Source organism: Colius striatus, chromosome 2 (assembly GCF_028858725.1).
Source record: "Colius striatus isolate bColStr4 chromosome 2, bColStr4.1.hap1, whole genome shotgun sequence".
Classification (NCBI taxonomy): domain Eukaryota; kingdom Metazoa; phylum Chordata; class Aves; order Coliiformes; family Coliidae; genus Colius; species Colius striatus.
Window position 1 is genome coordinate 96759874 of NC_084760.1, and position 14797 is coordinate 96774670.

Below are 14797 nucleotides of genomic sequence, written 5' to 3' on the forward strand. Positions count from 1 at the left end.
GCACTAGGACAAGCTGAGGCCTGACCAGGTGGAAAGTAGCTTTGCAGATAAAGATCTGAGCATCCTGTTAGACATCAAGTGGCACATCAGTCAGCACTGTGCTCTTGTTTCAATGGAAGCCAACAGACTCATTGGCAGCATTAGGAAAAATGTCACAAAAACTTTGAGAGATGCAACCCTTCCTCTCTACTCAGCACTGATGAAATACGTCTGGAGCACCATCTCCTAGTGCTGGGGTCCCTAGTGCTACAGCAACATAAGCATAATGGAATAAGTCCAGCAAAGGGCCACAAAGGTGATTAAGGGCTTGAAGCACAATTCCCATGAAGAGAGGCTGACCAGGGAATGTTCAGTCTGGAGAAGAGAAAGCTCAACGGGGATTCTATTGATGGTTTGAAATACCTGATGGGTGGGAGTAAAGAAAACAGAGACAGATTATTCTCTGTGGTACCTAGCAACGGGGTCTGAGACAATATGCACAACCTAAAATACACAAAACCTTATTTAAATATAAGGAAAATGTTTGTACCATCACTGGCACAGGTTGCTGAGAGAGGCTGGGGAGTCTCCCTTCTTGAAGATACTCAAAACCCACCTGGACAGAGTTCTGGACAATCTATACTAGCTGACTCTACTCTGAGTAGAGTTGTTGGACTATACAATCTCCACAGGTCTCCTCTCATTTCAGCTATTTTGTCACTCTTAAATTTCTGCTCAAGTATGTTCCCTAAGAACTCGTATAACAAAATAATAGGTGTGGTGGGTGAACTATGGAACAAAATAATAGAGAGGTGTGGTGGGTTAATCTTGTCTGAGGGCCAAATTCCCACCTAACTGCTTGCCCAGACTCCCCTGCTTTGGTGTTCCTTCTGCTGTTTCTCGCTCCTTTTGTTCCTTTTGTTGGATTTCAGCTTCTGTCAACCATGCACAATTTGCAATGGAAACATGCATACATTCTTTGGGAACATGCCTACATGCTTCTGAAGGGGATGTGTTTTTCACAGAATCATCTAGTCCAACCACCTGCTAAAACAGGTTCATCTTGATCAGGTCACACAGAAACATGTCCAGGTGGGTTTTGAAAACCTTCAGAGGAAGCTCCAGAGGGTCACATCTCTGTCACCCTCACAGGAAAGAAGTTTTTCCTTATGGTCAAGTGGAACTTCCTGTTCACAAGCAGATGCTATTTCAAACCTCTCACTGAGATAATCTTTCTTCACCTATTTCAGTGTTGCAGAAGTTTAGCCTGTGGAGTGCAGCCTATGCAAGTTACTACTAACTGTAGTAACCTTTCATCATTCCACTTCTCATTAAGCTCTTCCCAAACACAAAAGAGCAGTCTAGGAGCATCTAGATGACATTGAGATTACAATGTAATTTCTTCTCCTTTCCCTCATATATACTTTTATGAAAATTCTCTCGTTATATTTGCTTTGCAGATTTTTGCTATCTGAACTAACCTGAAGAACCAAGATAAAGCAGAAAACAAACATATTATATTTCCCAGATTCTACATTCTATAACAGAACATCCATATCCAGAATAACTTTGTATTTCATGTTTATGATAGAATAACATTAAAACCAAAAAGATTTATCTGGGGAAAAAGGTAGGTATTTTTGACAGTAATGGCTGCCATGTACAGAAATAGTACATTGATCTGATTGTGTGCAATGTAGTCTATAATGTTACCATGCAAACAAGCCCTCACAGATTGGCAAGTTTCTTATGTAATTTCATCACTTCACCAAATTTATGCAATAGCTATCATTGGAAGAAATAATTCATAGAATATTCCAGGTCCAGACTAAAACAAATCCAAATCTTTGCTCAAATTATCAAACGTTTTTTAATACCACAATTCATTTCTACTATGACAGCATCTGCAGAGAAATAGACTGAGATGAACCCCTTCCAGAGTTTTCAAACATGGTCAAGGACAGAAAAGTGGAACTTTCATGAGAACAATTAATATAGCTTTTACAAATAATTAATTTTATAGCCTTATGCTAGACACAATTTGAATCTTTTCAGATTATAATTATTCTACTATTTTAGAATTTGTCTGATAAGGTACACTTTGCTGTAGACAACCAGAACAACACATAAAAGTCCAAAATGCTTGACTAGACATACCAACACTTCCTACCATCAATTATTCATCCAGATAAATGTATACATTTAGAAAAAAGATGCTTAGCTTTAAAGAAATTCCCTCTTTATATGGACATAAAAATGTGCAACATCTGTATATTTCAAATGTGATGAGTTAAAAGAAAACTCAGTAGCTTGCTTAAGTCAGTTATCATGGACCATTACAGCTCTTTCACTTCTGCATAATTCTATTTAGATCAATAAGGGTAGATTGGAATAAAACTAGATTATGACATTGGTGAATCAGGTCCCTTATTTTTGACACATTTAAGCTTTTCCTGAACGACCAGATGGTTGGTTTATGTTATGTAGTTTTATTCAGATGAAATTTAAAAGAACTAAAATACTCAGCATGCGTTTATTATTGGCATGCTTAGTGTGTCACCTAAAGAAATCTACAAAGGGAGATAATGAGCCTTTTCAACTGTTTCACAGTAATTATAGCCCTCATGATATAATGCTACAAAATTACAATATAGCTTAAGATAATAAAATGTAAAAGGTTTTTTGAAATCAGGAAAGAAAAACTATTTGTAACATTTATGCAGGAAAGAGATTATTTCAAACAGGTAACCATCAGTATATCAGACATGCAATCAAGTGTAATAAAACCAAAATCTGTCTGTGTTTGTTACTGCACATTGTCCAAAATGTATAACATGTATTTTAGCTATATAATGCTTCAGACACTTACTTCAAACATTGTCTTAAACTTCTTGAACATTGTGATCAGCATTTTTTACTGTACTTACGGTCATTGCATAATGGTCCACTAAAGGAGGTCATACTACAGTCACAGCTGAATCCATCCCACTGCTGTAAGCACACTCCCTGGTTTGCACATGAATCCTCTTGGCATGTTGTACTGGGGCCTGATGAGAACATACAAAAAAAGACTTGCACTTTATCCTTCAAAGAAAATTATGTCTCATTGGATTAACTAATTGCCAACATCTCAAATCAACGAGCAAAGAGTTATCAGGTAAAACACACATAAACTTACTGATTTTGTAGCAGTATATAAAATTAAAAGGGTGGTTTTGCTTTAGTTCTAAGATTGATGTTAGACATACAATACTGCACAAACTGAAACAGAGTTATTCCAGGTACAGTGGGAATGCTACGTTTGTTGCAAGTTATTTGTTAATATCTTGTCAGACCATCAACTGGCTAAACGTTTTCTAAAAACTTTTATTATTTTTTCCTGTAAATATGCTTCGAACAGCAAAGCCAGATGCCACAGAAAGTAAAATTATTGGAGATGAAAATAAAGATTGGAAAATAAAATTAAGATAAAAGCTAACATGTAAAAAAATGAAGCTACACTCTATAATGCTTTTAATCCCATAAATTATTTTTAATTATTTAGGTCTGATGTTAAGAAGAGTTTGGGATTCTTTGGTGGGAATGTTGGCAAGTACTGACTCACATGCTTCAGGGATCCCATGCAGGTTCTTTTATTAAGGGGAAATGCAGAAAATCAGACTACCAATGAACTAGCATGCCAAAATATAATATATGCACAAAAAACAAAGCTACTCTATTTCTAGAGAATCATAACTAGACTATTGAAATATAAAGAAATTGAAAAGGAATGATCAAAGCACTAAAGCAATCACTATACAAACATATTCAAGACTGAAAGCCTTTATGCAAACTATGCCAGAAAATGAAGATTCATGTAGCCTATTGTTTTAGAGGTGTGAAAGACAAAATCAGAAACAAAATAACACACTTTAGTTCTGAAATGTACAGAGTATTTATTGCAGAAATCCAACTGTGCATTGGGGGTTTCAGTCTTGTTTAATACACACAGGGCTATCTACCTTGCAAATCAGCTTTCATCAATGCAACTTTGTCAGCAAAATAAAAAAGCAAAATATATTAAATGTTAGTAAGCAATATTGAAATGGCAGCAAACACAGAAAAAAAACATTCAGAGTAAAGTGCATGCTGCTGTTAAAGAGAGAAAGAAATGCCATATAACGCAGACAAATTAATGCTAATAGCCATAAATCTTCAGGCAAGCCAAAATAAGAAAGCAATAATTTGCCAGTATTTTACTACAAATATAATGGTTAATTGAGCTGATGACATGTAATGAAGGAAAATTAAAAGGATTTTTTTCTTCCTTGGATAGCTATGAATGCATTAACAGAGTAAATGCATGGCTGAATCCTGACTAGCCATTTGTCATGTTCAGATACACTGAATTCAAGAATAATTAGCACCATCACCCTCTGTGGTCTTTCTTTTTTCTAGCCTTTTCTTTGTGACTGGTGTACAAAGACTGTAATACAGACCATGAACTAGACATTTCACACCAACTATTGACACTACAAGAAAAAAAATGTTTCTGGGATTAAAAAATTGTCTTAAAAATTGTTTTGGAGAAGACACATAAATATCCATTTGAAAGTCACGCTGCTAGTCATTGATGGTTGGTCCAAAGATAATATAAATATCCTAAATCGTCCTGTAGAAAGAAATCCTCTTAACCCTTTTTTCACATTAAAGCTCCTCCAGAGATCTCAATGTGAGATTTTCTTTTCATTTGCCAGTATTTTAGAAAAATCCATACCAATGTGATTTAAGTCAGTTCAATGGTCTCTTGCTTTACATGAAGCACTGCTTGAGGACACTTCTGAACCAGGGTCTCAACAGTCAGGAAGGCAATTAAGAACAAGGACAGTGTACGCTGCATCCCTGTTTCAGCAAAAATAGTAACTGCTCTATTTTCTCCCTTTCAAATAACGATAATAATTGTTACTGATTTACTGCAACAGGCAGACATAGGATCGTGATTTCTTTTTCTTTGGAGTTTTGAGCCCAGAAGTTTAAACATTTGTGCATTACATCACCCTTTCTTGAGCTGGTGATTATAATGACAGAATCTTGTAGCTGACAAGACAAGACACATTTTTTTCTCACCAGATTCTGCTACTCGGAAACTTTACAAAGATGAAGTGAAAATATCTGTAGGTGTTTAAATGTTATATATTCATGCATTTATTTACACTTCAGTTATGCAATGTTAAATTCCCTCATCTTTGCAAAAGTAGAGCAAAAGTCACACAGACTTAAAAGTACATAAACTGCATGACCCTGTAGGCACATTAAATAGTACACTAAAACACATATATTTGGAAAAAATATAGATACTCTTTTGAAAAAAGCAAGGTATTTTGTTTTTTATGAAATGGAGTCTTATCACTTTTGATTTATCTATGTTAGCCATCATTCAAAACTTGCCATCAAGTCTAGCTTACATGTAAGAACTTCTTTTATTAAAATATGATGTTTTTAAAAAAAAGAATAGAGGAGGACTGTGTAATGTCAGTAAATGTGATATTATCTACTATAATAGATTCATATTTTCCTATAAATATTACAGAACTAAGCTGTTTAGTAAAAATACTGTAACACACTCTTCTCAAGCACTCACCTTTTGATTCACATTCAATTTACATATTCTAATTTATTCAGCCTTCAGTGCAGACGTTTTAATTGACTGTATTTGATTTCTCATTTCCATCTGTCTTATGTGAGGGCTTAAATTCTGTATATTACACCAAAACCATTATTACGCAGCATGTATGCTGTATTACTTTAAAACCAATTTCCACATCCCACCACCAAGGATCTTCACATTTGATCCTATTTTGAAACTTTTTATACTCCCCTTAATATACAAATTATACTATAGACGCATATGCATGCACACAGTGCATTTGCCCATTATATATTTAAAACTCTGTTTTCATCATTCCTTAATTTCTATAATTCTGTTTTATTTACAGTATGTAAAGAAAGTACAATAGATTTGACTAGAAGAAAACAAGTCTGACACCTAAAACCTGGCTCTGGGGTGTGATGCTTACAAATCTAAGAGCAAACTAGCATATCTATGTTTCTAGCCGTTAGTTTCTATCTCATTTAGCCATTGAAAATTTGTCAACAAGGTGGATTCAGCCAAGTGCAAATTACATTCAATGCTCAATGATAAAGAACAAAGATATCTATCTGCCTGTGGATGAAACTTTGTAATGCAGTTTTTACAACTTGGCACACCAATCCCATATGTGGGTTTGCAAAAAGTATTTCAAACAAAGATTTTTTAATATGCACTTATGACAGTAAAGTTATTAAGAAATATCAGAATTATAAGAACAAATCCTAACAGAATAAATTAATTAGTAGTAGAACATGGCTTCGAAATTTGACAGAAGAGAGAAGATCTCTCTTCACCTCAGACTTGGTTGTTGGTTTTATTTTCATAACACAAAGGTGGGGAATCAATCCCATAAGTCTGAAGAACATAAAATCCAAGTGTCACACTTCTGAGGATTTTGCAGCACCCTGATGTCTTAACAAAGGATACAGACTCACTAGTACAGCCAGTTCTATTTTGGATTGAGAGTGGCAGTGACTAATACTTATTGTTTTGAAATTACTTCTGTTGCCGTGTCCTGAGCATCTCAGGGGGTTGTAGGTTGAAACAGATGCAAAACTACTCATCTTTGAGCAGAACTATGGGCAGCCTGAGGCACACAAGAGACTTCTAGGAGGCAGTTAAATTTGTAAGTGACTTAAATCATATTTTAGGCATCAGAACATTTTTTACACATCTGATCTACAGCTAGCAGACAAGAGAAGGACAGATGGGTCAGACTGGAAAACTTGAAGTGAGATGGAAGAGTTAATTTTCAAGGGTTAAGCAGAAAGGTTAGAAGAGAATATTTCATTCCACGCTTTTAAAGATTTCCTTTTGCAGGCAAAAGACTTATGATGATGCAGTTCTCTAGGAGCCAGGCAGTACATTTTGTTTGACCATTTTGCTTGTGTCAGATGATTCTGGTGTCAGAAAAAAGCTGGCTCACCACCAAAAAGGACAATATTTGCATGGCTTTTATTAAATTGTTGGTAGCTTTATTAAATTCAGTGATAGTTGATTTGTGCCACTGGTTTAAAAGGTGAACTCACTCTCTAGGCCTGTGGCAATATTTCTTTGAAGTACATAAAAATCATTTAGAAAACCACTAATTTCAAAAGAAGCTATGAAATGCATAATGGAATTAAGGTGTACTTTGACTCTCTGAAGGGATGGTGCAAGCATGGAACTTGCTCGTGTCATTCAGAACACAGAATCCAATTTTCTAAACTAAGTAACAAAGTAATTTATACACATTTTTCCATTACTGATAGAAATAGAAACTAAATCTACAAAAAAATAAGTTGTGAATTTTCCGTATTTCTATATGCTATCAATAGAATTTATACAGTTAACTAAAGGTAACAGGTACTAAGAACGAGAACATTCAACCTTACAAACGTACTATAGGTACAACAAAAGAGGTGACAAAACTTATGAACCAGAAAGCTTTATCTTTCTGAAGACTGAGGAAATTTCAGAAACTTGATATCAAATTAAGAAGATTCCAACTTGAAACTCTACAGTCATATATGCATTTTTCTGTCCAGAGAAGTGTGGCACTTTAGAGTGGGGAGAACGTATAAAGCTGAACATAGTAATAAAATTCAGAATTCAGTGAATAAAATATATATTCAAGGACAGAGAATTGATTTAAATTATTCCATAAATCATAGTAAAAATAACATGGGATTAAATGACAGCTGGAAAAATAGCTAGAGATTGACACCCCTGAATTACAAATACACCTCTTCTAATTCTGTCCACATTTAAATTCTATGCTATTCCAGATGAGTCAATAAAGACATTAAAATGTGAGATAAAACATATTTGGCTGTTACTGATTTCAGATAGGAAGGCTCATGACAATACAAATCTCAGAGTTGCGCAAAAATAGGGAAGATGGAAGATTGATCTTAAACGGTTTCATAAATTAGTCTTGAATTAATCAACTCAAAATGTCTGCTTTAAAAATGGAATTAATTAGCTCATCATTCAGCATTAGCTAATGCTTAAACACTACAAAGATATAGAGGACCACAGTGAAGCTAATTGTTATTGTCTCTATCATTAATGAAAATACATCAGAAAAAAACAAAATACGTGATAATTATGTTGCCACTGGAGAAGGATGGAATCTCCATTAAACATTTAAGAAGTTAACTCATGTTCCCAGACCAGTTTCTGTGCTGTAGGGCAGGCACACCCTTGTCTCCATAATACAAAAAAATCCAGTCTTAATATAAGAAAAGGTCAAACAAGATCAATGAGAAGCAGGTAAAATACAGTCTCTCCGTGTATGGATTTTACATATCAACAAAACTCTGCAGGATTTGCTCAATAATTCACTGTGATAGTAAAAGAAAAATCAGCATATTTAATACCTTCACATCCTCTTTCTATTTGCCCATTGCAGAAGAGAGCATCTGAGATTAAATCAGGGAGCCGTCCGTTCAAGTCAACTGATGCAAGACAGCCTTGAAATCCTTCTTTTGCATGCACTAGTTTTGGTAAGGACTTATACATTTCTTTGGCCACTCCTCCAATATACAAATCACCTGTTAAGGAAAAAGAAATATTAGATATAGGAAAAAAACATGTAAAGTGTTTGACTTGCTTGATCTTCTTGCTTTTTTATGCTGAATGACAATTATTTCAGAAAAACTTTCTTCAAAACAAATGTAGACGTACAGATATCACAGATGATGTGAAAAGACATTGCAGGATTATTTTTTTTAAATGCTTACATAGACTTCACATTTGCATGACTAATTTCTTAGAAGTACTTACTTGGACATATTATTTGTGGGCCAGCTCACATATATAGGAAATATGTATCTATTTCACCCATTAGGATTCATTCACAGAATCTCCATCTAGAAACATATTTAGCCTGAATTCATACTGTTAGCATACTCAAGAAACTTGACCACAGACTGTTCCAATTATGGATCCAGCATACTAAGACAGAAGGCAACAAGTGGAGTATCGAGATCTATCTAAAGTTCTTGTATTCACAATCATCCATTTAAAAACATGTCAAGAAATAAAAAATTTAGGGATGTATCTAAGGAGACAACTTAGTATTGAAAGCAGTGCTCTTCCTCCTTTGAGTAATTCGTAACTCTGAGACTTACTTTGAAAAGACATAACCATAACTTGACTCTTAAGCACCAAGGAGGGGGTATGCTTTTTTGTTTTAAAACAGTTCAGTCTGTGCCTTTCTTTCACATGGTGGATATCTCTGTTGGCAAAAAATGGTAATTTTTCAAACCAAAATAACCTACCTCTCTAAAGTGTGCCTTAAGTGTCACAGTATAGATTTAACTAGGTGCTTTCCACACCTACTGGACAAAGATATGCTGCAGAAAAGAATATAAGCTTTGTTTGAGCAGAGAGGGAAGGAATAAAACCATAGCTTTCCATGTTTTTCTTTTTTTTTTTTTAAGCTTACTGTCCTGTTCTGATCTAACTCAAAAAAATATCCATCTTTGCATGCTTGGTGTAAGCACTCTGAGCAGGCCTACCAGCAGGCCCTTTAAGGTAGACAGAAAGAGTACTACTTGAGCTTCTGAGAAGCACTGAACCTGAAGGAAGGTACTTGTTACAGAATCACAGAGTCTTACGGTTTGGAAGGGACCTTGAAAGATCATCTAGTCCAATTGCCCTGCTAGAGCAGGACCAGCTAGAGCAGGTCACACAGGAACTCATTCAGGTAGGTTTTGAATGTTTCCAGAGAAGGACACTCCACAACCCATCTGGGAAGCCTCTTCCAGTGCTCTGTCATTCTCACAGTGAAAGCAATTTTCATTGTATTTCTTTGGAACCTCTTGTTTTCGAGTTTATACCCATTGTCCCTTGTCCTACCATTGGACATCACTGAGAACAGCCTGGCTCCGTCTTCCTCACATGTGCCCATTATGTATTTGTAAACATTAATGAAGTCATCTCTCAGTGTCCTCCAAGCTAAAGAGCCCCAGCTCCCTCAGCCTTTCATCATAAGAGAGATGTTCCACTTCCTTCATCATCTTGATGGCCCTGCACTGAACTCTCTCCAGCAGCTCCCTGTCCTTCTTGAACTGAGGGGCCCAGAACTGGACACAATATTTCAGATGTGGTCTCATGAGGGCAGAGTAGAGGGTGAGGAGAACCTCTCTTGACCTACTGCCTGCAGCCCTCCTAATACACCCCAGGATACCATTGGCCATGAGGGCACATTGCTGGCTCGTGCTCATCCTGCTGTCCACTAGCTCCCCCAGGTTCCTTTCCCCTACACTACTCTCTAAGGGTTCATTCCCCAACCTCTACTGGTACATGGGGTTATTCTTTCCCAGATGTAACACTCTATACTTGCCCTTGTTGAATTTCATCAGATCTCTATCTGGCCAACCCTCCAGCCTGTCCACGTCTTGTTGAATGGCAGCACCGCCTTCTGGTGTGTCAGCCACTCCCTCAGTTTAGTATCACCAGCAAACTTGCTGACAGTGCCTTCTGTTCCCTCACAAAGGTCGTTAATGAATATATTGAACAGTATCAGTGCCCGCATTTACCCCTGAGGGACTCTACTAGATACAGGCCTCCAACTATACCCTGCCCCATTGTTCACAACTCTCTGCCTTCTTCCCTTCACCTAGCTAATGCATTAAATCCTCATCAATACCATATTTTGTACTAGCACTAATTTTCAATATCCTATCTGAATATGCATTCTAATGTACATTGGGCTTTCCAGTACATTCCTCACAGAATGATTTTGAAGCCTAGGCCACAGAGCGTACCAAAGAGTGTTTCTACATCACCTCAAATGCAAAATTGTCTATTTGTTAAGTGTTTAACAAGCTTTTAAGGCAGATTTTATAACTACAGAGTTTAGATGTAATAACTATCACCATTATCCCATATGGCTAACTTTAATCTCTTATTGGTATAAGCTGTAGTCACATTTTTTCTCAGGACTCCTGCCATACTCACTTGGTTGGAAGTGCAATTTAGTTCCATTTGTAATGGTTTAGAGTTTGCCTGCAAGGAAATGGCCTGAAACAAACAAACGTCTATTACGTTGTGAAAAAAATGTGGTTACTACATACAAGCCCTAAAATTCAACTGTATTTGAATTAGTGAAATACAGATAGGAAGCTTAGGAACATGCATATTACTAGTGTTAAACCAAAAGTCTAAGTAACCTTTATAGCATCATAGTCTAAGAAACCTCAAGCTTTCTCCAATCTACATATAGAACTTGAAAAAAAAAAATTGCTTTTCTCTAGAGCTCTGAGATATACTATAAATCTCAGTATCATATTAGACATAACAGATTAAAATATGGTGATCCATATGTTCCCACAAATGGCATGTAATTCGCTCACAGCAGAAAATTTTCTGTATTTTTCAATCAACTGAACTGGAAAGAAAGTAAAATCTCTTGTCTATTGCTAAAGGTTCTGCATCTTTTTCTCAGGTGGAACATCTACAAAGTAAAACCCTTCCAGGTTTACGGAAGTCATGTGCTTTCAGTCATTGTCAGCTCAGAATAGAGAGATAATTCATCTCAACTAATTCCAATAGACTAAAAAGAGGAAAACTAGTGAATGGTACTAAGAAAATCACTCCTATGCTAAAAAAGTTAAGTGTGATCTGTTGGACATGACACACGCAACCTCTTTTTAAATCATCCAACATGTATACTGTTCAAACAGTCATTTTTATTCGGTGATTGGTTAAATCTTTAAAACCATAAACTTTCAGATTGATCCCCCGTTATTAAGATCTATCTTTTGAGCATATTAAGATTGCTGTCTATAGTCATATAGCAATTGTCAGTTATGATGAATGACTAGTAGAAATCCAGGTCAGTGTGCCAGCATATTAATGTGAACTTGGATTTTTTGCCCCTGAAAATAGTCATTTGAATATTTTTAACTAGGTATCATATCCACAGAAGTACAATACATTGAGTCTAAATAAACTGTCACTCGACTATTTAATTACAGTTCCTTAAGACTATTGATAATTAGAACTGATCATTATATACTGCTGAAGATACAGTTTCCACAAAGACATGTTCCGGGTAATATTTTAGCTTTGTTGATGTTCAAAATAATGTGAGTTCTGCTTTCGCACTAGCCAATGCACAACACTAATAGATATCATATGTACTGTGCAGCCATATTACTTTTAGACTTCACATTTTAAAAAATATATACAAGTATTTTTGTGATTGTGGGCTAAATCTTTCCTAAATTTAACAGCAAATGTGGTTTGAGTTTGCTGCTGATATAAAGATATTTTGTCCCAGAGACAAAATTTTATTACAGCGTAAACTCTTGAATTAATACTTAGATTTTTTTTTAAAAGTTATTTACATCTTTTTACTTGAGATTTTTTTTTTGTATTTGCCACCACAAATATTTTGCATAGCTACTTTTTCGCTTAATCATACGCTTCATTTTCATGTTAATCTCAATGAAGTAGTTTCCTACAAAACTCAATCCATGAGCAATTCAGAGAAGACAGAATTTCAGAAGACATTAATGAAAATATTTGTATTTAAATATCCATTAGCAGAGGTCCAGAAAAAATAAAGCTTGTCCCTGCTCCCACTGAAAGGATTCAACATATTACGATACAAATTCTCTGTTTTTCTCCTTCAGTTGCTATATAAGTACAACTTTAGTACTGGAAAGGCTCTGAAATAGGATTAATCCCTTCTTGCATATCTGTCTACTTAACCTTATGAATTGCATGTAAGTAATTTCATTAAGTAAGCTATTACACTTCATCAGATCAATAGTATGAGATCATGACACTATCTAAACTAGCTGCAGCCTAGATGCAATACTATCACATCACTGCTACCACTGAAAATGTTGTGAACAGTTCAGGAGATGAGCAGAACAGAAAATGAAATTCTTCTGTTTCTTTCTCTGTTTCAAACAGGTGAGCATTTTTTAAGTACACATAGAAAACAACATACTTGTATAGAACTAACCATAGTTTCTGGAACTAAAGTTTAGTTTTCACCTTTCACACATGTATTTTCTTCTGAAATTTACTTTGATTTTTAAATGTATTTCTTCAAAAAGTCTCAATTTTTTTCAAAACTATCCTTAATTTAAAAAGGAAAATAAAAAATTTATATAAAGTATCTCAACTGGCATAAATAAAGCAGCAGGTAGTAAAGAAAATATTGCTCCAAGATTTCCTTCCACTCTTTGGTGAAGCTTCAAATAAAGAATTTCATTGGAGAGTACATATTCTTTAATCTTGTAACTCTCTGCTTATATTAGGAGTCAGTACACAGTTATCCTCTTTTGAGGGATGATTGTTTCCTCTCAATTTTTCTGAGGTCAAGAGACTAGTATGCTACAGTGCTTCTCACTGGCATGTTCATTACAGGCCAGAGGAAACAACTGAAAGAGATATAAACCATACCTATAAAGGACAGCGATCATAAAACCAGTCAGTTACATCACAAAGAGAAGAGTTTTGCGGGTTAAATATATTTCTTTTACAGGCTGTGTAGGTCTTAATTAATTCTAACATGAGCTTTCTGATTTACAGCTATGTATTCCTTTTCTGACTTATAGCTCATTTATGCTTTGAGGAACAAGTAAATTTATCAGAGAAACAAACTGGTAGCTAATAAATGAACCCACATTCTTAATGTAGTCATTACTGGAATCACACTTGTGAAAAAACGCACAGTGCACCACAGAACAATTGTTGGTGAAACAAATACTGCCAAACACTTCTGTAATAACTCCTCCCTTTTTTATCCTTAGTCTCTATGCTTCTTCAAAATAAGAACTTTACACAAACTAAACCAAAGAAATGTAAAGTAAAAACTGAAGATGCTGTTCTATTGATTTTCTGAATAAGTAGCAGAAGTGTCTTATTATTTGACACTAATGACATTCCTGCCAGGTTCACCGTATAAATTTTCCTCCTTTCCTAATTGGTGTCCACACCCAAGATCTCTTAAATGATACGAGCTGGTAGGAAAAACCTATTAATTTCACAACTATTATTGTCTTCAAGTACTAGTAGAGAGGAAATTATTATCCATGTGTTTTTAATGGTAACTGCAATATGCAAATACTGCTAGAGCATCACTATTTTAACCAGTATATGGTTAGGCTTCTTTACTCTCCAGACTCTTCATGCTTTGTTATACGTATCTAGTATTCATTCAAAAAGGAGGAAATAAAAAAGTAGAAGGAATTGTGTCTTAGATTTTTCATAAGCAATAAAGATGATACCCCTGGAATGTTGTTATATGGCTGCATAAAGGCATCTCCAGTACATCACACTTTTCAACAGCAGATGTTCCCTTCTGTCATGTCTTCCTGTGCCACTACTTTCAACTCTATTAGCAGGTCCCCTCTTAATTTCTCTTTCATTTCAGAAGAAGTTTCTCTGCTTTGTTTCTAATGTCACATCATACTAAAACACTGCTATGGCTAGGGACAAGAGTGTTTCTGCAGTGTACTAGGGTGGTATCACTCCCCAAGAAAGAGATGGATAGCCCTGGTGTAACATCATGGGTTCTGAAAGCACAGCAGATATCTCTGAAATTCCTTTATATAATACATGAAAATACAAAGGAACATCTGGCTGTGGTGAAGCCAAGGTGTCAGGCATAATTTTCTCCAAATACTATTTCAAAATGATCAAGCATTTAACAGCTTCTTCCCTCAGGCAGGCAAAGAGGAA

General features: G+C 35.5%; 1 protein-coding gene across 12 annotated transcripts in view; it reads right to left on the minus strand.

Moving 5' to 3' along the window:
- NRXN1 (neurexin 1) overlaps window positions 1–14797 on the minus strand; it is a 720695-nt gene that overhangs the window by 359997 nt on the left and 345901 nt on the right. For all 12 annotated transcript variants that reach the window (XM_061991571.1, XM_061991570.1, XM_061991565.1 and 9 more), the window contains 2 exons: window positions 8470–8643; window positions 2907–3026 (listed from right to left, as the gene is read on the minus strand). In XM_061991571.1, coding sequence (XP_061847555.1) covers window positions 2907–3026; window positions 8470–8643 — 294 coding nt within the window. The remainder of the gene's footprint in view (window positions 1–2906; window positions 3027–8469; window positions 8644–14797) is intronic.